Source organism: Triturus cristatus, chromosome 1_2 (genome assembly GCF_964204655.1).
Source record: "Triturus cristatus chromosome 1_2, aTriCri1.1, whole genome shotgun sequence".
NCBI classification, from domain to species: Eukaryota; Metazoa; Chordata; class Amphibia; order Caudata; family Salamandridae; genus Triturus; species Triturus cristatus.
Window position 1 is genome coordinate 827743115 of NC_140580.1, and position 23753 is coordinate 827766867.

The 23753-nt window shown below is 44.0% G+C and overlaps 1 protein-coding gene across 1 annotated transcript in view; it reads left to right on the forward strand.

Annotated features, from left to right (window-relative positions):
• LOC146868084 (claudin-16-like) overlaps positions 1–17136 on the forward strand; it is a 122172-nt gene extending 105036 nt beyond the window's left edge. Inside the window, exons 2-5 of the mRNA XM_085615186.1 lie at positions 1597–1723; positions 8942–9103; positions 12261–12325; positions 16889–17136. Coding sequence (XP_085471312.1) covers positions 1597–1723; positions 8942–9103; positions 12261–12325; positions 16889–17095 — 561 coding nt within the window. The 3' untranslated portion in view covers positions 17096–17136. The remainder of the gene's footprint in view (positions 1–1596; positions 1724–8941; positions 9104–12260; positions 12326–16888) is intronic.
• Positions 17137–23753: the final 6617 nt, after the last annotated feature.

Here is a 23753-nt window from a genome sequence, read left to right on the forward strand (position 1 = left end):
GGTCATACAAATCCTATCAGCATCTCTAGCCCCCCTCCCGAACCCAATTGCTCTGATAAGCAGAAACATGTCGACCACTTTTCACTTGTTTTTCTAAATTGGATGGGTCTGGTCAGCCTAACTAGCCATCCAATCGTCCGTCACACCTGTTTTTAATGGTCGCTTGTTTTCTGCCATTAAAATTATTTTTGGATAAAACCAGCCACCTTTTAAATTTGCACCACCTTTTGCACTCACATCCCTTCACAAAAAACCTGCTCCGCTGTAATTCAGGTGTCGTAGCACACCAGGGAGGCACTCGGCTTCTCTGGTGGGAACCCAATGATGAAGCATGTCACCAACTAGGTTGGTGAGTGAGGGTTCTTTTAAACAAATAGGATTTTCCTTGTGCTGTTCTATTCCCTGGTACTTTCTTAGGAATTTTTCAGTCACTCATTTGTAGTTTTCAAGTATATTCTTTAGGGGGAATAAGAGTGACTATCCCTCTCTCTCTTGTTGATACTATATATGTCCTTCTGAATTAGTCCACCCTTCAGCCTCTGTTTTATCTTGCCATCATTGTTGACCATAATCTTTCATTAACCCTTCAGATTAGTCATGTTGCCAAGACTTGTTTCAAGGTCCTGCGAATGCTGAGGATGATTGTACCTCTTCTCCTCTTGAGTCAAACAGTTGTACATTTACCTGTGACATCCTCTATAGATTACGGCAGCTCCATCTATCTGGGGTCTCTTGACTTTCTCTTATATCATACTCTGCTCAGTGAAACCTCTGCAGCAAGGCTTATTTTAAATGTACTAATTTGTGCTCCTATGAGCTGTCACCTTTGAGATCTTCTTTGAATGCCCATTAAACAGTATAGCCAATTTAAGGCTTTTTGCCTGGTCCGTAGAACAATCTGCAACTCTGGTCCTAGCTATCTGAAGACCTAATTTTGGCCTTATCCCATCTCTCGATTTCTTCCCTCTTTCTCTTTCAAACTGATTCTGGTTCCTCATAATAATCTCTTGCCATCTACTTTGAGGAAGAAACTGAAAACCTTCCTTTACAAGTAGTGAGTTCCTTTTCCTTTGTACTTAGCTGTAAATTTAGGCTTTTCAATTTAGGACCAGGCTGTCCCAATGGGATAATCACCACACTTTATAGAATTATTAATAACCTGCCAACCATCATCTAACACATCGTGTGTGTGGTAATGAGGAGTGCTTTTGATAGAAGAGTTATGGTTTTCATGACAGGGTCACCTATTATATTTGTGTAACTAAACATAATTTGCATATTTCTTTTAAGGTTTCGTTTCATAACCATAACTGCACTTTATGTATGTTTCTAAAAGGATAGATAGATAGATAGATAGATAGATAGATAGATAGATAGATAGATAGATAGATAGATAGATAGATAGATAGATAGATAGATAGATAGATAGATAGATAGATAGATAGATAGATAGATAGATAGATAGATAGATAGATAGATAGATAGATAGATAGATAGATAGATAGATAGATAGATGCCCAACAAAGGTCATGAAAAGTAAAGTCTGCTGTTAAAATTAATGTTATGCATTATTTGTATCTTATATGTTTTCATTAGATTAACAGCAAAGGGTCTGTAGTGCTGAGTACCCGATGCAAAGGACTTTGGCGTGAGTGCGTCTGGGACAAATTTGTGAAGATTTGGACTTGTGATGTGTTCAGCTCTTACTTGAATCCACATCCAGGTAATTCATCCAATACAACATATATTCTTCTTTTCTTCTTGATTATAGAGAAATCTGTAGCCCTGACTTGGGGTGGTAATTCGTATATGGCTTTCAGAATAAACAGGCTTAGCAAAAATCTAATGACGCAAGTGAAATTTTTTTAAATTTTGCATCATGCAATTAAGTATCATTTTCAGCCACGGGAGACTGGTTCGTGCAGAAAATGTGTTTACTAAGGAAGATTTTCTGATAGTGTTTTACTAGTATCTCATTTGACCCTTTTAAATAAGGTATTTCCACGAATGTAATTTTCATTCGCAATTGTACATATCTCAGTTTGTATAATGTTTCATACTTTTCCTAAGACTTAGGACCATTTGTACGAACACATTTCCCATAGACACAGAATGGGTAAAACACTTTGATACATCTGGCCCTTCATGACTTATTCTAAAAAAAAAGCGCAGTTTCACACATGCCTACATTTGAACTGCCTCCTTCCAGTGTCGTGCTTTGCAGCCTGTAGGCAGGGGGAAGAGAAGAGGAAATTCTCCCGCATGGGAACAAACTCAGTTTTACATGATGTTAGCATTCATTTCCACACTGGGTTAGTCCCCATTAAACCAAAAAAAGTCTTTTTTTAGAGCAAATTTATTCTAACAGTGAACTCTGAACAAATATATAAATACGTGATAATGAGCGACATTAATACAATACAAGCAGTACTGTTACTGAGTGACCCTCAGAGTGTACCAAATAACTATTTCTAGCTTCCCTTTTCCCCACAAAGTTAAAAAAACTTATATAGATTTTTGTGCAATGATTTATTATATATTTCTATATTTTATTCTTCAGATAGGTATACAGAAATATTGTGTCCTAAATATCATTTACAAAAGAATAGTCCCACTGGGTGTAAAGTTTTTAAACATTAGTTATGACAAGATATTTGATATTTATGCCAGATGATATTCTGTTAATAATAATCTCGCACCACACCCCCTGTATTGATCAGTAGAATCACTCCTAAGAAGTATGATTGATTTGTATATGTACCAAACACCAAGCACATATCTGCATATCGCAGCCATACCTGTAGGCCTGAGTGGGCTGATTTAGGCTGTGTCAAAAGTGTGGGAGCATTGTAACGATTGTCCAAGAGAATTGGTGTATTTCTTGCAGAAGCTCAATCCATGGGTTACACAACGCTGAAGATAATGTGTTTCAGCCTTGCTTGGGTAAGACCAGGGTCAGGGTGGTCTTGTTCCATGCACAATGAGCATGTTTGGGGACGTTGAAGTGGGGCTCACAATCCTTTCTAGTCATTGCGCAAGACTGTGGAAAAATCCTGAAACTTTTTGAGCATTCTCAAGTAATACTGATCTCAAAACTACAGTTTGATTTTAATTCCAGTTTTATTCATGAAATGAGGTACTCATTTATGTTTTATTTAGAAAATTTGCATACGTATAAATAAACTGTGTGCTAAATTGCTGGACTTTCATTTGGTCAGGAATGAAGGCTAGATCTTGCAAGTGCCTTGGAAGACAGTCCCAATGGAAAGATAAAGGGGCATATTCTCAAGGATCTATCGCGAGTTATCGGCACTTTATCTCAGCCAAAGTCGCGATAATTTCATCGCCCCATTCACAAGCTGGTGCTAACAGCCTATCCCACCAGTTTACCTGGTTTAGCAGCCGCAAAAATCATCGCCACGGATGACCCCGGCAACTATCGCTAATGAGATGCAGAGTAGGCGTTCCCGAGCAAAAAGCAGCGACAACACCACACCTCAACATTCTCAACGACCAGCCAGATCTGCGATAAGAACACAAAACATGCGATAAGGTGAGTTAGCAGCAGGAAATTAACACCTGCTCTGACCTGGTGCAAAGTCAGACTACAACCTGCACTAGAAAAGGCATGAAAGCTCCTTTGTCTCAATACACTAGGCGGAAGGACATCCGAACCTCTGACCTTGGTCTTTAATGCGCCTGGCACCCCTGGCACCCCTGAGTGAGATACCATACCAGACTGTGACGACTCCCACACCACGAACTGCGCTAATGAAAGACCAATGTGTCCACACCCCACAAACACTTGTCCCTGCTCAAGGTACACCTGCATGGCATGCCCCCAACACATTGGTAAAAAGACAACCCATACGTCCAAACGTTGAACACCCATATGACTCATTGCTCCGAGCTGTGGCATATCGTCCACAGAACTGCCGCCGGTCTGAGGAGTGCTGGTGGTACGAGACCAACAAACGCAATGGCAGGCAATCCCGGACACATGCACAACCCCTGTCACATGGACCTGTACCGTGCACGAATGCTGCATCTGTTGGGAGCTCTGCCAATGGCAGTTTTGCAAATCAGTTACCGTCTGAGTTTCCGGCTTGCGTATGTCACATGCATCCAGCCCTGGTTCCAACGTCGCTCATGCACATTCGAGTGGCCCATGGAGGTCTGCCTATCCAACACAACGGTAGCTGAACTGGATTATAACTTGTGTGTGCGCCCCCTGTTGGTGCACGAACAGGAGTGCAACCGGGATACCCATGCATGGGATGCCCTAATCTGTGGCATATGTGCTGGCAGTAGTGGATGGGAGATTGCACAAGTCATCATGTGCATGACCACATCGAGGCGCTCCTCTATTGGGCTGTGTTGCGGATTGGTGAAACGTCATGGATGGAGCACATCTGTCTGGACCAGTTAATGGATTGGCTCTCCCTTGTGCTCCTTGAACTCGTGAATGTCGACCTTCTGGAACTGATTGCCTATGAAGCTGCGCTTGCATTCATGGACGAGTAACTACCTTCCTGCAGCCACAACTGATTGACACCCAGAGCACAGGTCCCAACACCGTGTTGCATCGTGGAGGAATGGTCCCATAAGCCAGAACAACAGTGGAAATGTCTACACTCGCCCCGACTCAGAATGCATGTGCGTACAACTACGCGTGTTGTCATCCACCTGTGCAAGGTGATGCAGCCCCATGGGCTGAGCTGCACAGCGTCGTTTGGCAATGTTCCTAAATCTGACATACTGCTGGAGGGAGACTACACACATGGCAATGTAGCACGACATGTGACCTTGTTGGTCCCTTTCACCTGCTCACTGTCAGCAGGGCACACAGTCGGCGCAGTCCGGTGGTACAGCTCCATGCAGATCCCATGGGCTCTGAGTCGTGTCCCCTGATACGGGGCTATGAGCAGACTCCAAACATCACATGACTCGACCAGCAAGGCAAGGTGGGCTGAGACCGTTGCCAACCGTAAGGATATGTGTTCATTTTTGCCTCCTCATTTCTTGCATCTCAACACGTTCCCATTCTGCCTGTAAGTGTCTTAAGCATTTGTCTGCCTGTTGTGGCCCATTCCTTGCCCGTACTGACACGCACATGCTAATAAAGTCTACGCAACTTCACCAGTGTACAACTGTGATGAGTGTTGATTAGTATGACAAATCCTGTGCCTCAATGAGCACTGTCCGTACACAGGGAGGGACAGACTGCCACATGTACATTGGTGGTGAATCCCTATTGGCAGCTCCACCTCTGTGAACCAGACATTGTGTTTGGGATAGTTGGTGGTAGACCTGTGTTCCTACGTGTCTTCAGCAATGTGAGTATGGTGTCCAACTCCTTGCCATGTGAATCAATGTGATCCATTAAAACAGACTGTGTCCACACTGATGTGTGTGAGTACGTCATGCGAAGAGATGTACTGTAGCTACATGCGATGGGGGACAATACTTCAGGTGTGCTACCGATTCTGACATTTCTACACACAGCTCTATATAATACATGGACATGGGGCTACGTTGGGGGATGCGAGATTGTTGTTCATGTGAAATGAGGCCACACTTAGTTCATACCTTCACATTCATCTAATTGGCCATGTGGGTCAGGGTCAAACATGCCCATTGATGGCATTTACCAGTGTGTACCTTTTTGTGCAATCAATGTCCCTACATTCATCCATACTTGTATACGTGAGTGAACATAGACATGACACATCTGTGTGATTTGGAATGTTTTATTCACATTCTGGGGAGTGTCGGAGCTGGAGGGGTACATGGCCAGTTCAAGCCCATATTACGTGGTTGCCCAGTGGTGGGACAACCAGAGTCCTTGGGGGAATGCAAGGTTAATCTGAAGAGGAAGAGTTCAGTCCGCAGCCGGATTTCTGTGTCATTGGTACAAGAGCAGATATGGCAGGCCAAGGCGGGGTCCAGGTGGATGTCGCAGAGTGTTACGGGGGACAGTGGGAGGTGTTGTTCCAGGGCATGATGCATAGGGCTGAACCAGACAGGGACAGGCCATGTGGCGGGTACGGATGCTACTGCCTCCTTTCTCACACAGTCATTGCCCTCCACATCTTACTCCACTGAGACGTCTTCTGTGTCCGGTGTGTCAGGTGTGTGTGTGGTGGTGTTATGGCTGCATCACTGTGGACCACTGACACATTAGGGTGCGAAGGTGATAGGGCTGCATCACTGTGTGCCAATGACACATCAAGGGGCGGAGATGTGTGTGTCAAAGTTCCAGCAGCAGTTATCTGGGACAGGCTCTGTGGCAGCAATGGCAAGTTGAGGATCTGCAAGGCATGGAAGATACCAGCTACATCTCGCTGGTGTTCAGCCGTGGCAGCCCTACTTCCAGCCTGCATCGACTCCATGGTCTCCATTGGCCTCCGCATCTGTGCCAACTCTGTGCTGTCATTGTTGGAGCCTGTCTGACTAGACAGTTCTTGTATCCGAGTAATGGCCCCAGCGAGGTCAGCCAAGGATTGTTGGTGAGCATGGTGTGGACAGTGGGTGTCCGTTAGGGACTGTAAGTGGTCCCTGATGAGACTCAGACACCCACGTATGGCATCAAGTTTGGCTGCCATGAGGTCGAACCCCACCCTCAGCTGATCAGCCATCTTCTCCTGGCAGCCTAACACACAGCTTTGGAATTCCATGTGTTGGTCGTGGGGGTCCTGTGAGCCAGCCGTGGTGGTGTGTGCTTCCTGCTGTGTGGTCTGTGCAGGGTGTGGGGTCACTGCGATGCAGCTGGGCTGCCCTGCTCCTGGGGGTGGGGTGCGGAGGCTGTCCACGAGCCGTTGGAGGGTGTTTGGGCAAATTTGCAGGGTGTCCTCTTCATCATCACTGTAGAGATGTGTGGTCTGCTCTGCAGGAGGTGTTGATTGTCCCTCTGCAATGTAACGGGGAGATGCAGGTTAACAGTGTGTATCATGTATGTTCACGCATTGGAGATGTTTACATTCATACTGCATGACAATGTACATTTTGGCTGTTTTGGTGAAGCTGGCTATGTGATGGGAGACAGTGGACATTTCGACTAAATGAAGGATGTGAGCTTGTACATGTACATTATCATCCCACAGTGTCATGCAATGCCAGATGTGATTGGCCAGTTTCTACGCATGGGTGGCACCAGTTGTGTCCTCTGTCCTGTAGTGTAAGGGTTGCACTTTGTACGACATTGTTGTCAATGTTGATGTAATGTGATTGCTAAGTGTGTGCTGCATTGTTGGCGAGTCGCGCTTGCAGCTCTGAATTGGCGGCCCCTTATCCCTTTGAGTCGGTGTGCCTTTGACTTGTGTGCTTTTCGGGTGCTGTGATGTTTGAGACTTGGGTCATTTGTGCTCTTGGACATATTTTGTACTCTTGTGCATTGTTTGTTTGCAGATGTGTTTTTGACGTCATGGGTTGTAGGTGCACGTGGATGTGTCAGAGTGTGACCTGCTTCTTTACGGATGTGGTCCACACTCAGCCACCTCAAAGTCGTTTAGAGCACCATGTCATGTATTGTGACTGCAGCCATGCTATCTGTCATGCAGTGTCACTTGCATAGTCCGTGTGGCTCACAGAGCCTCTGCTTTTCTGGATTCAGCACATGTGCGGGTTGTGGCATTGGTGATATGGAGGGGGGCCCATTTGTTCACATCGTGGAGGGGGGCCTACTTGGTGTTTGTATGTGTGCTGCAGTGTGCCAAGGGTATCAGGGACATGTTCCACACTCATTGTGGGTGTGCAGTGTGCAGCACATGATTGTGCATGTGTGCCATTGTGCCCATCTCCCTCCGTCCCCCAGTCCCTGGTTGTTACTCACCCTGTTGCTGTTGTGTCAGGTCATATTGTGTCCAGACCCCCCGACTCCTTGCACCGTCTCCACACTGATGACTGTGGCCACCATTTCCTCCAGCTCATCCAGCTCCTCCTGTGGCGCAGAACTCCCACCTCCAGCCGCCTTTGCTGCCTTCCTGTTGGCAGCGAGTTTCTCCTTGGTTTAGCTGTGCATTTCATGCCAGCACCTCTTGACCTCCTCCATTGACCTCCTAAATACTCCGACTGCATTCACGTTGGTGACGATGGGCTGCCATATTTCCGTTTGTGTTGCCAATGACGCAGTGGAGGTGACGAACAGTTGTTGATAGTGTTCTATCACCTCCGTGATGATGATCCGGTCTTCCTGCGGACTGAACCCCGTCTTCCTCTTCTCCTTGCCCTTCCCCGAACTCGGCGTTCCTGGCTGGTCCTACGTGGGGCTTGTGGGGTTCGGGCAGTAGTGGCTCATTGAGAGAGTTCCGTGGGGCAGTGAGGCGGGGTGGGGGAGGGGCAGGTTGGGGAAATGTAAACACCGGAATATGGATGAACGGAGGTAAGTAAACATTTTAATAAATAAAATGAATTCCTATGCGCGCGCTGCATCGCATTTTGCAATGCAGCGCGTGCAACGAAATTCGTTTTATTTATTTAAATGTGTACTTACCTCCGTTCATCCATATTTCGGTGTTTACATTTCCACAACAGAGTTATTTTCCCATGATAGACTGCGATGTGGAGAGTTGCGTTAAGCGAATTTTGCAATGGTTATCACACATTCTTGAGAATATCCCCCAAAATGTACTTTGTCATAATAGGCAGTTTTGACAGTTATAACTGCCATACCTAGTTTGTGTATGGTGATATTTTCCTGCATGACAAAACTGCAACTTTTCCATAAAAAAAGATTAAATGTAATTTTTTATCAAGTCAGTTTATTCAAATGCTCATTTCCTTAGAGAGATTCAATAGTAGGGAACATTTGGGAAATTTTAATTGCTCAGATAAATATAATGAATTTTGCATTTCTACCAGCATTTTTTCAAAGTTATCTTCTCGTGTTTACATAAACATGCTAAAAAAATTATCTTAACGTATGTTTTTGTCTTCATTCCAGGCTCAATCATTCTAACCAGATCTCTGATAATCACGTCAAGCATAGTTAGCGTGATGGCATTCCTCTTCCTGCTTTTGGGATTCAAACATTTCAGCGTATGCCATGAGTCGCTGACGAAGCAACAATATCTTCAACTTTCCGCTGCCTTTTATTTCCTTGTTGGTATGTTTTTATATGTTACAGTTCTAATAACATTCCATAACTACAGATCTTTTATCAAAGTAATGTTAAATACTTAAAAGGATTAATGATCGAAATTCTGGCATTTTGAATTAGGGACACTGAGTCAGTTCATGTCCATGAACCACATGGAAGAAGACCTATTCCTAGTTCTTCAGTGGGCCAGCTATAGAAATGTAATTTGACATTTGATAGGCTTCAGTAGCAAGAAAACTGCATCAATTCTCTGAAATGTTTCCTAGTCAATTTTCATCTAAGAAATTAAGTTCAATACTATTATGCACAGAGGTTCAAAGAACTTATATCAAATCTGAAAAATTGTCATTCTATCACCAACATAAAATATATCCAGAAGTTCATTGACTTCTAATTTTCTTCTAGTTTAGTAAAGTTTGTTTTCATTGATTCCATAGTGAAATAGTATTGGATGTACACATTGATTCTCATGTGTGCTTCCGTTTTTTGATGGGCAAAAAAGGAGATGTGCGACCCTTTTCCAAATTGTAAACATTAGGGAGAAAGATAGAGGCATTCCCTTTCTCTTTGAGAGATGCTAAGTAAATGTAAATAGTTTTTCTCTTCAGTGGCAGTCACAAAGTATTGGAAGGGAAACTGATACAAATAGGGAAGATGTCCCACAGCGTACTCAAGCTGCTAAGCTCAGTATACTAATTTGCTGATGGGTGCAAAACAAAAGCATGTGAATGAGGACAAAAATATGGTGGACAGCATGAATTATGTTATGTAATATAAAATGGATAAGTAGCTGTCACTGAGTACTTCCAAAGTAATAAGTCCCAACGTATAATAGGTCCAACACACAGGTTCAATAAAAAAATAATAACCATCAGATGATGTCCCAATGAAACAGTTAGTTTTGGCAGGAAAGGTTGAAGTGGGAACATTCAAACTTATCAGTCTCTGAAGTCCTCTCACTGAGTGGATATGTTTTTCCCCTTTGCCTGGACAAGGTTTCTACCTTTGGACTTGATCTCGTTTTTTTGGTGTTAAAAATCCTCTAGTGAAGCAAGCCTGAATCTGTATCCTACAAAGTCCTCTCAAAATCAGTGTCTTTCTCACGGAGTACTTCTGAAGCTCCAGAGGTAAGGGAAATCAAAACATTTTCTGAGTCCCAACTTTTCAGACTTTCTAAAGCAGTTCTTCTTGGTCACTTCTAAGGCTCCCAGGACCACAGGGGCAGCACTTAGGAGCCAGAACTCACTTTTGCAAAGACCACCAGCAGGGTCCAGTCCAGGTCCATGTGCTACTGCCACTCCAGGAAAAAGGTCACTTTTGTGTCCCTGTCGACACACAGGAGGTCGGCCACCTGATCCCTGGAGTCCACTTGTCATCCTGGGTATTAGTGAGAGGCCCAGTCTTTCAAGTCTCCACACAGTTCACAGACAGTAGATCATTCCTCTTCGGTTCTTCTGCAGACCCAGATGTGTCCTGAAGAGCTGTAGGTGAGATGCCACTTTTGCACGATCTACTTGCGAGTGGATGACTTATGGACAGTCCCTAATCAATGAGGAAAACGTTCCCAGGGGCAACCCTTTCCACTTTTGCAGCACATCGTTGTTGCATTACTGAAAACTATCCCACAGGGCACTCTTCTGAGTACAATTCCTCTGCCCATGGAGATTTTGGATGTCCTTGTCAAGAGTGTGTTTTGGGAATGACCTGTCCCCCCACTCATCACCCCCATCGAACAGGTTGTGGAACCAGATCCCCTTCCCACTGGGCTGGTGCCAATCTGGCTGCAGTTTTGCCACGGAACAAAGACTTCTCCTTTCCAAGTCTCCCTTTCCACTTAACTATGAGTGGGCTGGCCTCACCCTGGCCCCTTTCAAGCTAACGAAATGCCTGAACCCTCTACAGCTGCCCTTCCAGAGCTGATAGAAGTCACATACCTCACACCCAGGTCTTCTGCCCAAAAGGCCTAAGCCATTGTGTCTGCTCTGGGAGCAGTATTCACACCTCATTAGGGGGAAGCACTGACAGGGGCAAGCTGGTGGCAGGCTAATGGTAGTTAGTCAACTGGAGGTTCGGGCACACAAGGTTTAATAATTTAAAGGGTTACTTTACCTAATATATGTCAAAAATCAGACTGTGAATTGGATTTATAATAAATATTTTTTTAAGTGGTTTGATCATTCCAGTAGGTTATTCCACACTTGAGTTAGGGGAAATCATTGTTTATTCTGAACTTTAGTTTTGCTCACAGGACAGCTACAGCCCCGCACAGTAAAATAGCTTTTGGGGGCTAGTCACTTTAGTTATATGCCAATGCTAAATTCCTGCATGTACCACTACTAAATACTAGGCACCCTACCTTTAGAACTACAAGACCTACATGGGGTGACTTACTTATTATTTAATAGTAGGGTTCTTGCCTGTCAAAACAGTATATTTTGACTGGTTTGCCTGAGGGTTTACAAGTTTAGTAGTCTAACTACCCATATCGGTCTGAATCCATGTTACCTTTGTCAGCCTAGTAGATGCCATATGTGTTGCAGTCCATGGGTGACATTTAGCTTCCCATGCCTTTGGTGACTTTTCCTGCACAATATATGGCCTTAATGGAAAGTAAAACATTTAAAATTGGTGATTAGCTGATGTAACAATGTTTCTGAGCACACACCGTGAGGCCTGGACAGCAGAGCCTGAGAGTAAAGAGTCAAACACCAGCAATATCAGTCAGGAAAAAAATGGTGTAACTTGGACAACAGGCATACAAACCATAGCTTGCAGTCTAAATGCAAATACAATACTACAGCCATCCCCCACTCTAGAGGAGGACTTAAAATGATTAAATATGTGTTCTGACAAATTAAAACACACCTGTGCAATATTTTATTTTCACATACTCCAATGCCTGCAATTATGAGTACTGTAATACAATATTATATATTTAATTTCGAGATTTTGCTGTGGTGTTCACAAAGTGTACTCAATTAAATTTTTGAGGAACTCATGTAGATTTATTTCGAGCCACATTTTGTGTGTTTTAGTAAATAGATGCAAATCTACATTCTTTAAAACATAGTTATCATTGTTGTTTAAAATATCTTTTGTACTGATATATATCATAATATTGATAATGTAGACACTCTGAAATCACTACAAAATTTTCTTTTAGGTATTTCATCATGTGCTGGGATTGTTAGGTACTGCGTGTATGTTTACCATGTTCACCAGTACGAGGTAAGGTACCTCCTTTTCTTTAAAACCGTATTATAGAATTTATTACTCTTTTTCAAATGGAAAACATCAAATTGCTTGGCATTGTGTTGAATTTTATTTGTAATCACTTCTAGAACACTTTTCTTAAACGTTACAACCAAATCTACTTTCCTTACATCTCATAAAGGAATCTCTTGCAGACTTAAACACATTAATGTGTATGGAGATCTCCACCACAAATGTGGAGTTCTATGCACCCATAAATCAACCCCCCACATACACATACACACCAAGCAGTGGGAAAGTAGATATTTCAAGGTGTAGTTAGCCTTGAAAATGTGTGAGCCCGTCCCAGTCCGGGTTCCACATCAACCACAGCACCGAAACTGCCCTCATCGCCCCCACTGATGACATCAGGACCCTGCTAGACAACGGAGTAACCGCGGCCCTCATCCTCCTGGACCTGTCAGCCGCCTTCGACACGGTCTGCCACCGCACACTACGAACACGCCTTTACGACGCCGGAATCCAAGAGAAGACCCTGGACTGGACCTCCTCCTTCCTCTCCGGCAGAACACAGAGCGTCCGCCTCCCTCCTTCCGCTCCGAAGCCACTGGGATCATCTGCGGCGTACCCTAAGACTCATCCCTCAGCCCAACAGTGTTCAACGTGTACATGGCACCGCTCACCCACGACGCACGATGGCACGACCTCAACATCATCTCCTACGCCGACGACACCCAGCTGATCCTCTCCCTCACCAAGGACCCCCACACTGCCAAAACCAACCTCCATGAATGAATGAAGGCCGTCGCCGACTAGATGAGGAACAGCCGACTGTAGCTGAACTCGGACAAGAAGGAGGTCCTCATCCTCAGATCCACCCCTTCGGCCTGGGATGACTCCTGGTGGCCGACTGCACTAGGAACACCCCCAACACCCCCCAACACCCTCCGACCACGCATGCAACCTAGGGGTCATCCTCGACTCTACCTTCTCCATGATGAAGCAGGTCAACGCCGCCTCCTGCTTCAACACTCTCCGCATGCTTCGCAGGATCTTCAAGTGTATCCCCACCGAAACGAGAAAGACGGTCACCCAGGCCCTCATCAGCAGTAGACTGGACTACGGAAACGCCTTCTACGCAGGAGCCTCAGCCAAACTCCTGAAACGGCTCCAACGCATCCAGAATGCCTCCGCATGTCTGCTCCTCAACATCCCTCACCGCAGCCACATCACACCCCACCTGTGAGACCTGCACTGGCTCCCTGTCAACAAGAGGATAAACTTCAAACTCCTCACCCATGCACACAAGGCACTCCACAACACCGGACCAGCGTACCTCAACAGCCGACTCAGCCTCTACACACCCCACCCGCCAGCTACGCTCCGCAGACCACGCACTCGCCACCGTCCCCCGCATCCGAAGAGTGACCGCCGGCGGCAGATCATTCTCCCACCTCGCCGCCAAGACATGGAACACCCTCCCCATCTGCCTACGGCAGACTGAAGACCTTCTGACCTTCAGAAGACTTCTCAAGACCTGGCTCTTCGAACAGTAGCAGCTCCCCCCCCAGCGCCTTGAGACCCTCACGGGTATGTAGTGCGCTTTACAAATGCCATGATTGATTGATTGATTGATTGAGCACCTTCAAACATGACATTTGTCGTCATTCACAAACTCCTCTGAGTCCCCTTCCTACCTTGGAAAGGATCATGTTTTAACTGTAGCCATGGGCTAATGATTTTTGGGATAGTGGGAGAATGGGGTTCTTCATGGATAAAAAGTAAAACAAAAACATGTGTTTGCTTACATGGTCCTATGTGCAGAGATCTCCACTAAGGAGAACTCCACTTAGCAGGCATATGATCCACTAGGAATATCACATGGCCTTCCCAAAAGTACGCAAACAAAAAACAAGGGACACCCTACTCACTAGGAACCAGGGTAAGTAATGTGTGACAAAAACAATGGTTCTTGTGGGAAAGTACTTATCTATATCAATACTACATGGGTCATCGTACCAGCGCAGACGGCTTGTGTGAACCCTGCGTAGCTGATGCATGCGGTTCCAGTACTACTGATTGATTCAGACGAGTACGCTGTGACGGGACGATTGAGTACCAACGCCCCTGCCATCACCTACTAATAAGAGCCACCACCCTGCCCAGACACGAGGCTATACATTGATAGAATCCTTGCACTGCTCATAACCCACAAGAAGTCTTGCCTTTCATACAGTGGCAATTGCCATGCTACATATTTGTGTTGCCAGACTCTCACCCCATCCTCCACAATGGGTACCTGGCTGGATCCAGTATGAGTATATCTTTACCTTTTCTTCTCACTCGACCAGTGTCTTCACCCATTTTTCACTTGGCTGCGCGACTATAATTTCAGATGTCCCTATTTCTATAGGTCCTGAACAGACCCTATATCCTATGAAGGGTCGAAACGCTGTCGACAAATGTATAGAGCGAACCATTGTATCAGCTCTGACTATTGTATACAGTGGCTGTAAACATTGTGAATTCATAGATGGTCGTTTTTTGAAAATGATGGAAACCAATCTCTATGTGTCACAAATTCACTAGTCTGTCTTTTTGGTTCCATTCACACTGGGGACACTAAGCACTGCTTTATAATATGTTTTTGCTTTTTGTATATACTTAAACTCTCTAAATCAAATATAAAATATTGATTGTGAATACAAAACGGAAGTGTACTCAGTCTCCGTTCCTTCTGACATCTGTGTGACCCGTAACCATTGCGATTGTGCATTGTAGTATTGATATAGATAAGTAATTTCCCACAAGAACCATTGTTTTTGTCACACATTTCCCAAAAGTACAGCTAGAAACCTGCACCATATACAACTTTCTAGGTTTACCCACGGGGCTAAAAGTAGGAAATGTATGTGCGGGCAGAGACCTTTGCCAGTACTTTTCCTACTGTCTTTGTGAATCTGGTTATTACTTAAGAACTACAGACTAAACCCGATTATGCAACCACATGATGCTGAGGATTTAATAGGGTGGATACATATACAAAATATTATCGCTATGGTTTGCCATATCTAAATCAAGTTATGCACTGCATCTGCATCATGGCAATGCTAAAGCAAAAGTTGCTTTCAAGTGCTGTGATGTCACATGGGAAAGGCTTGCTTCCCCAGTGTTTCCATGCCTCATATGGGTCTCTAGAGACCAGCAGAATGGCTGTTCATCATCTCACCTGCCTCATAGAGTCTCTCTTGGGTATCCAGATACTCAGGTAAGGCAAGGAAACATGGACAGCACTTTGCAAACACCATCCTCGCATTCCCGGTCAATTGGTGGTCTCTACAGACCCACGCTGACAGCTATTCAGCAAAAGGAACAAATGATGGACGGAATGCTGGACAATACAGACATTCGCCCACAGTCACAAAGATCTGGGTTTAATCCTTCGTTCTTTTGCTCACCGCACCACCCCAATTTGGACCCAGCCATATGCACATCAGTCTTGACCCTGTTCCTCATAGGCACAGTCCAGCCCGAACTGCCAAGCCAGGTCCTCGGTGGACCGGAAACAAGCATCCTGGGACCGATTTTGGGGCATCACACCTCATCAACCAGGCTAACTTGAATCCAGTGGCGCAGTGAGCACGGGACCCACGTCTGTGCATACCCTTCCCACTTAGGGCGACAAAAGCAACAAATGATGGACGGAATGCTGAACAATTGACATTGTTCAACATTCTGTCCATCAATTGTTCTTTTTGCATTTGACAGCTATTTCAGAGCTGGACTGAGACAGGTCTCAGATATCCTGTCAGTACAGTACCAACTCTATGCGCCATGGTGAGCAGAGAGCATGGTTTTTGCCAGGATGGAAAGTGATAGCACAGATATTAGAGAAGTAGGTGGTAAAGGTCAGGTATTTTTCTCATACTTGTGTGAGAGGGATGAATTGAAGAGGTGGGTTGATAGAGAGTGACAGGACTCCATCTGTCTCTTTTGAATTTTGTGAGCAAAGGGAAGATAAATGCAGAAAATGGCAAGGGTAGGTGTCAGGGCACATTTTTCTTTTAATATTTGGATGTAGAGGGAAGACTAATGCTGAGGGCGGGAGAGTGGGTGGCAGCATGCCAGGCATGTGTTTTTTAGTTTGAAATTTGGGACATGAGAGATGACTAGCGGGCTGTGGGGCTGGTTACAGGATACTTGGAATAATATGGTGCAAGGGGCAGAGGCAGGTGAGGTCATGTTTAATATGGATCCCACATGAGTCCTTACACCTCTGCAGAGTTACCAAGAGCGGGAGAAATGAACGGATGATCCATAACATTACATTATGCATTTATAACAGTGAATAGAGGGAACGTTTTCACCTTGGAATTCTTGATAACCCCAGCTTCACTACCCTCTATTCGACGTCACTCACAGCCCCATGGTGAAAAACATCCTTATTAATCACAGTTACACATATCTGAGTCTCCATTCTTCTTTCACTGTACACTAGAATACGCATTCTATTGAATGATTAAATGTAGCAATAATATTTTTTAGATAATTAAGTGAGACTTGTCTTGTCTTTTACAGGTATCTCTAAAAATCCCAGGGTTTCCAAGCTTTGAGTATGGTTACTCTCTGTGGATGGCTGTTGGAGGCAGTCTGGGGGCTATAACAACTGCAATAATATCCTGCTATGAAGTCATTCATAAAAAGAAGCCTAAAGGAACTGTAAACAATGATCTAATTGAAAGTGAACATGCCTTGGTACCCGACACTCTGAGAACATATGTCTAAAAAAGAATATCTTCTGGAAACCCTTGTATAAATAAACATAAGTGCTGAAAAACGAATTTTAGATTATGGAAAGTATCTCTCAAATGCTTTTAGAGTTCGTCACGAATATTTTTTTTAATGCAATTAGAAAGCTATCTTTTTTTGAATCACTTAATATTAGGTAATCGTACAATACAGTTTTGCATAAGGAAAACAATGATTGATTAAGAATTGTGAACAATCAAATTAGCTGTAATTTGTCATTATAATCATTGCATATATTGAAAAAGAGTTTTGTTTTAGCTTGTACAGCGTTCATAATCGTTCAATAGTGTGCCCTCATTATTCCCGTAAATGAAACCACAATCTAGAATTTATTTTAAGATGGACAGTCACTTTCGTCCCAGCATTGTATTGCCTGGTCATTAAACAGTGTTTACAATTATGTCACGTATGAAATTACACCATGTACTATACATCTTACACCAGTTTTCTACTTTGATGCAGCTTTTATAATAATTTTATATTATTACATAAACGTGTTTATTATTTTATTACAATCAATGTTTTATACACTGACAAAACGTGGAATGTTAAAAATAATGAAAGTTATAACAATGGAGCATATTTTGCTTAAATGAGAATAAAGAAATGTATGAGAGCAAAGGTTTGTTCATTAATATTAAGTAGCTTTGAGTTACATTTTCTGAAATAAACATGAAGAAAAAATATGGACACAAAAAGGGCCTGATGTACTAAGATAGTGTTTCAAAGCAGTCTATGTTTTGAGTATAGTGACTGCTTTGCAACCCCACCTTTATTTTGCACGGTGACTGTCAAATCACAAATGGCTATTTACAGGGTTCTGTCAAAACTCCTGCATCAATAATATTTATGAGGAAGAAGTCCCTCTTAAATCCCAGTGAAAGCTGCAAATGCAGGGATGGAAACCTGCAAGAGACAGTAGACATCACTTCCTGTATGTATGTATGTATGTGTATGTATGTATATGCAGCTGCGGCCCGTGCAGGTAAGAGCGTTGGGGCCGGGGGGGGGGGGGGGGAGGGATTTTGACAGACGATGACGAGGGAAAATTCAATAAATAATTAATTTTCCCTCGCTGTCGTCTGTCGAAATACCCCCTCCTCTCACTGGGGCCCCCGCTCTTACCTGCTCGGGCCGCTGTTGTGTATATGGTAGTTCTAATTCGCAAACTAAACCAAAAGGCAGCGAAGCACTATACAGTGTCATAGACAAACATAAAGTCAACAAGTAATAGGAGAGGTAGCTGGGCCCTGGACGGTTAATGCTTTGTGACATATCGTTCTTTAAAGAGGTGAGTCTTCAACCCTTTCCTAAATTGAAGCAGCGTTGGGCAATCCTGCTGGAAGGGGATGTTGTTCCAGATCCTGGGTGCATAGATGGAAAAGGCCTGCTGCCTTGTTTTAAATTTATCACAAATCTTAATCTACAATCTGAGGATGTCCTGGCTGAAGGTGTGCAGAGAACCACCAGAGCAAGTGAGCTTGTCTGCAAGCTAATCAGGGGTGCTGGCTGTGGTGTGTAAACGATACCGTTGGTTTTTAAGATGGTGCAGCCTGACAAGGGAAGCCAATGGAGCTCTCTTAGGATGGGGGTGATGTGATCATATTTCTTCAGTCTCCCGATGGGAAGTGCTGTGGCATCTAGGATACCCATAACGTGTCAATGTGTAGTCTGGGAGGTCCTGGAGCAGTCGTTGCCACCATACAGATGCAAACATATGAATGCTTGCACAGCAGTCCTGAAGTCGCTTACCCATTCACTGAATGCTCACTTTTTAAAAGCCACCCATTGGTCACTGCCTAACCACCTCCCACACTCGATGCTAAGAGTGCATATTTACCTTGCAGAAGCAGGGGGCAGTTTCCACTGTGCAAACGGGATGCCATCCCATATACAGAGTCAATTTCATATCCATGGTTTACATCAGAAATTTTGATCAGGAAATATAGATGCATTCCATTGTGATTTGGTAGGAGGAGGGAGGTGCCACTTTCATGTCCCTTCTCCCACTGAATCATAATCGGTCGCAAAGGCCATTTTCCAAGCCAAAAAGGCATTTCCAGTTTCCATGTATTCATTGTCAATTACACAATGACATTTTACAAGCTTTAGAGCCAGAAAAATGCTTAGTATAGCATGTCCAAAATTCTTCAAAGACCCATACTACACCAAAGACAGTCTGAGACTGATTCAACCAATCAATCAAGTGTCTTGTAGAGCATGACTACTCACCCGTAAGGGTCACAAGGCGCTTGTGGGGGGGAGGGGGTTGGAGGCTGCTAATCCGTCCAAGGCGCTGTGGGTCAGTCGAAGAGCCAGGTCTCCTGCTTATATTCTTGTGAGTGGCACACACTGATAGAGTAGGCAGAAACTGAACTGATGATCAAGCCAGATAATGCTGTGGGGTTGCATGAGAGCTGCTCAGAAATCATTGTTATTATACCTGACACCAAATTAGTGTGTTACTGCCACTTTGCTTTTCGCATTTAATTTGTGCCCATGTTATACTTAGCCTGCCCTGTGCTCTCCCTTCTGAAGTTTTCTGCCTCGCTCTCGTGCTTGCCACTTCTAAGGGAGGTTTACAAATAATTAGCTCAACTTCTGGAAGTTTACATTTCGTGTATCTCTTTCAAGATCCCTTCTCATTTTTCTCATGAGTAAACATTGCATCTGTTAATCTGAGTTTTCGTTTTTCTCACATGTACTCTAATTTGAAGCAATACACAAAGAAATCAAAAGTTATGCGTACTGGGGAGGGGGTAGCATAAGATGCTTATTGATGGAGATGGAACATGCTGCAGCTTTGCATAACAATATTGCACTTTACTTGTTTGGCAGAATAAACTTGTGAAGACTTTAGTAGGCGTGCGAGTATTTTCACCTTTCCTCCGACACCTCATTTCCTCATGCAAACCTCATCCAAATCCTGAATTTGGAGGATGAGTGAAGATTTATTAACTGTCTTCAACTAAAGTTTCTTGCTTTCCTCCATAGGTGCTTTGGAACTTGCTTGAAGCAAAACTACATATCGTGGCAAACACGAAGATGTCCAATAATATAACATTGGTTTGGATGGAAAGAGCAATCAAATAACCACAAACTTGTTATATTATATCAAAATTCACTGAAAAAACCATAGGATTTACAGACGTAATAGTTAGAAATTAGCATTTAAAAAACCTTTGATATTCACTAAACAAACCATAGGTTTCAGGGACGTTATAGTTAGTTGGACATTTGACTCATATAAAACCAGAGAAATTCACCTGTTATAGTTAGTTAAGCTAACTATAACTCGCGCGCCCGCAATGCACTGCTGATGATGTCACATATTACATCACTCATGATATGGTCAGTGACATCACTGATGACATCACTGATGACATCTCAAATGACATCACTGATGACATCACTGATGACATCATCCACGTGATAATCTGATGCATTGGAGTAATATGTATATACAGGATCCCCTGAATGCTCTATTTGCCAGCCATCGATCAACCCATGTAATACACACATATCTTTCAGTGCCCGGAAGACTATCGGTTTCCTACCTTGATATTTGAAACCTGGGTCCGATGACCAGTCACCTGGCAAATTTAGATTGTAATCCCCACACACTATCAATGGGAGAGGCCAGTGAACCAGTTCATTAGCACGCTAGACAATACATCTGGGTCATCGCTAACGTTACCATAGATTGTACATAATGTCATTTTACTTTCCCCATTTTCATAATGGCATTCTGTGATTGCCCACCGTCCAAACTTATCAGCTACGGATCGTATGAATTGTAGACCACCCCCTTTTGCCAGGATAGCCACCCTCCTGGTTCGCACCCCCTGTGTTGTAGCAGTAATCAGCCAATACCCTAATGTATTGAGCAAATATCGTTGCGAACCCTCGATATGTGCCTCTTGTAGACATTATATCAACCTCGGTCATCTGTAATCCAACAGCTACTCTCTGTCTTTTCTTCGCATCATTAAGTTCATATATATTGACAGTCAAAATTTTCATACTAGCCATGATAGTGCTTGTTCACCCCGTCCATACTTATCTCTGACTGTGTCCCTTAATTTAAACCAACCTTGCCCTTCTTTAGTATTTCTATTTTCACGTTGACTCCTCCTCCCTGCACCTATCAAGTACACCTTGTGTCTGAAAACCTCCTCTGTCTTACCCCCTACCTCCCACCATTATCTAAGCCGCCAGGCTCAATCCTGAGCCTGTGTGATGGCGTCTAAACCAACCTCACCCATTCTCCACTCCCCCATCCCTCATATATGCATATTCCTCCCCTTAAATGTTTTTCCCACTGACTTACCCACTCAACCCAACTGCATAAGAAAATGGCAAGATCACTCTATACACAGTCATCCAAATAATATAGAACAATAGGAGAAGCTATTGATTACTCTTGGAAAATCCAGATTTCCCTGCAATAATTTCCTTCAATGTTTTCTCAGCTTGTATCTCTGACATGAAAAACAAGGTTCATTCTTGCGAGATTACTTTCAATTTTGCAGGGTTCTGGAGAAAAGCTACTGTTCCTGCTTTCTGAAATGGTGTAATCAACTGCCGGAGCCTCCAACGTCTCTCCACTGTGGCATGTGCAAAATCCGGTTTTGCAAAAAAGGAGACATCTTCCCAGTTCCGTCTTTTATTAGGTCTTGCCAGGTCAAACACCGCCTGTCGGAGCAAAAAGTTACCAAAGTATATTAATATAACTCTTGGGTATGTTTGATCATTTCGAGGGCGCTTTGGCATTGACATCGGGAATCTGTGAACACGTTGGATTTCTTTATCCCAGTCCCATTGTATTAGTTCTGGAAACGCATTCTTGAACAAGTTAATTGTAAATGCATGAATATCGCTTCCTTCACTATTCTCGGGGATCCCTAGAATCCTTAGGTTATTCCGGCGTTGGCGGTTTTCTGCCTCTTCCAGCTTCCAAATGATGTCTTTCACAGAGCTCTCTTGTGAAGTCGCCTGTATTTTTGGTGCTTCAACAGTGGTTTCTAGTGCTTCCATCTGATTTTCTACCATACTCATCCTTTCAGCAATTTCAGTGCATGTTTTCCCAATTTTTCGCACTGAACCTTGTAGTTTGTTTGCAGCTACTCGGGCATGCCTATTTTCCGATTTTACCTCGTTTTGAAATAATCTTAGAGATTGTAGGATCATGGCTAATGTGGGTTCAGGTGACTGATCTGCCCCTTTGCGGTCTCTTATCTAACCTCTCCATTTCATGTGATCCAACAAGGAGAGCGATTTCGTGTCTGAGTAGTCCCATCCAAGCTCACCCTCTTCCACTAGTCCACTCTGCTTACGAGCATTCTTTTTCCCTTCAAAGAGTTTCTCCGATTTCCTGGGCACCTTTCTCCCCTCCTGTTGGCTACAATTGCTTGTTGAGGTATCTGCGCAACCATTATCGCTGCTACCACTATTCGACTCCATAACATCAGAGTCACCGGATTCTTCATTCAGCGAAAAAAATAATTCCATGAGGTCGGGGGACAGATAGCCCATCTCTGTATTTTCTAGTAGACCTTCTTCCAAAGCGAACGTCAGCTGCCTCACTTCTTGGCTCACACATGTGTTACATAACTCTTTCTCTGTTTTTCCGTCTCAGTCTTATCATTATTGGGAGGGGTGGCCTGTAGCGAGTTGCTTTCTTTACTTTCTTTACTTTCATCCCTTTCCTCCTAACCTTGCTGAATATTTTTAGGTGTATCATGTATGCTCAGTACGGTATTCTCACCGTTTGACCCCCATGACATTCGCACGTTATTTGGATCGGGCAAGCTCTCCTGAATAATCCTCTGAGCTTCTCCAACATTCTCACTACCAGCCAAGCCATTTGTCTGATCTTTCATCTGCACTCCCGCCTTAATGTTCATACCGTTTTTGGAGAACAGACTCGTAATGACAGTCTGCTTCTTTCCTGATTCTCCTGCAGTTATGCTGTTTGGGCGGTAAGTCTTACTATTTTTTTCGTTATTATTCTTGCTCTTCTTACCCGTACATTGATCGGACTTCTTCAGTTCTATGTCCGATTTCAGGTCGGGTTCGCGCCATACTGAAGCAGAGTTCTCCTGTATCGTGGAGCACGTCTTGCATTGCGCTTCTCGCGCTACCGTAGCTATAGCCTTCCCACAATGCACTCCTGTGAATCCAGCGTCTTGGTTGCTAGGCGATTCCAACCGGCTCCTGTCTGAGCTTCCCCAGCCGGAAACTGCCGTCAGCAGCAGCCGGGCCAGCTCTTCCCAGTGCGAACAACAATCCTTTCGCTCGGCTTTTCCAGAAACTCGTTTTTTGATCGTCGTTTGCTCTCCTTCATGCCAGCCAGTCCAGCGAGGCCAGGCTTCAAGACCAGGATGCATTCTCGGCCACACTCAAGATCGGCTCTCGTTGAAGGTCGGAGGGCAAGGTGGAGGTAGGCATCCGAGGTCTTACTCAGCCGCCATCTTGGCCTCCCTCACTCCTAGATCACATGTGACAAACAGTAAACAGTAATGTGTACATTTGCATTGCTGTATTCTCTGTTGTCAGGCTTTACCAGTATAGTAGTGTGTCATATCTGAGACTTTCAGATCTACGTTTTGCATGCATTGCTTAACTATAATGA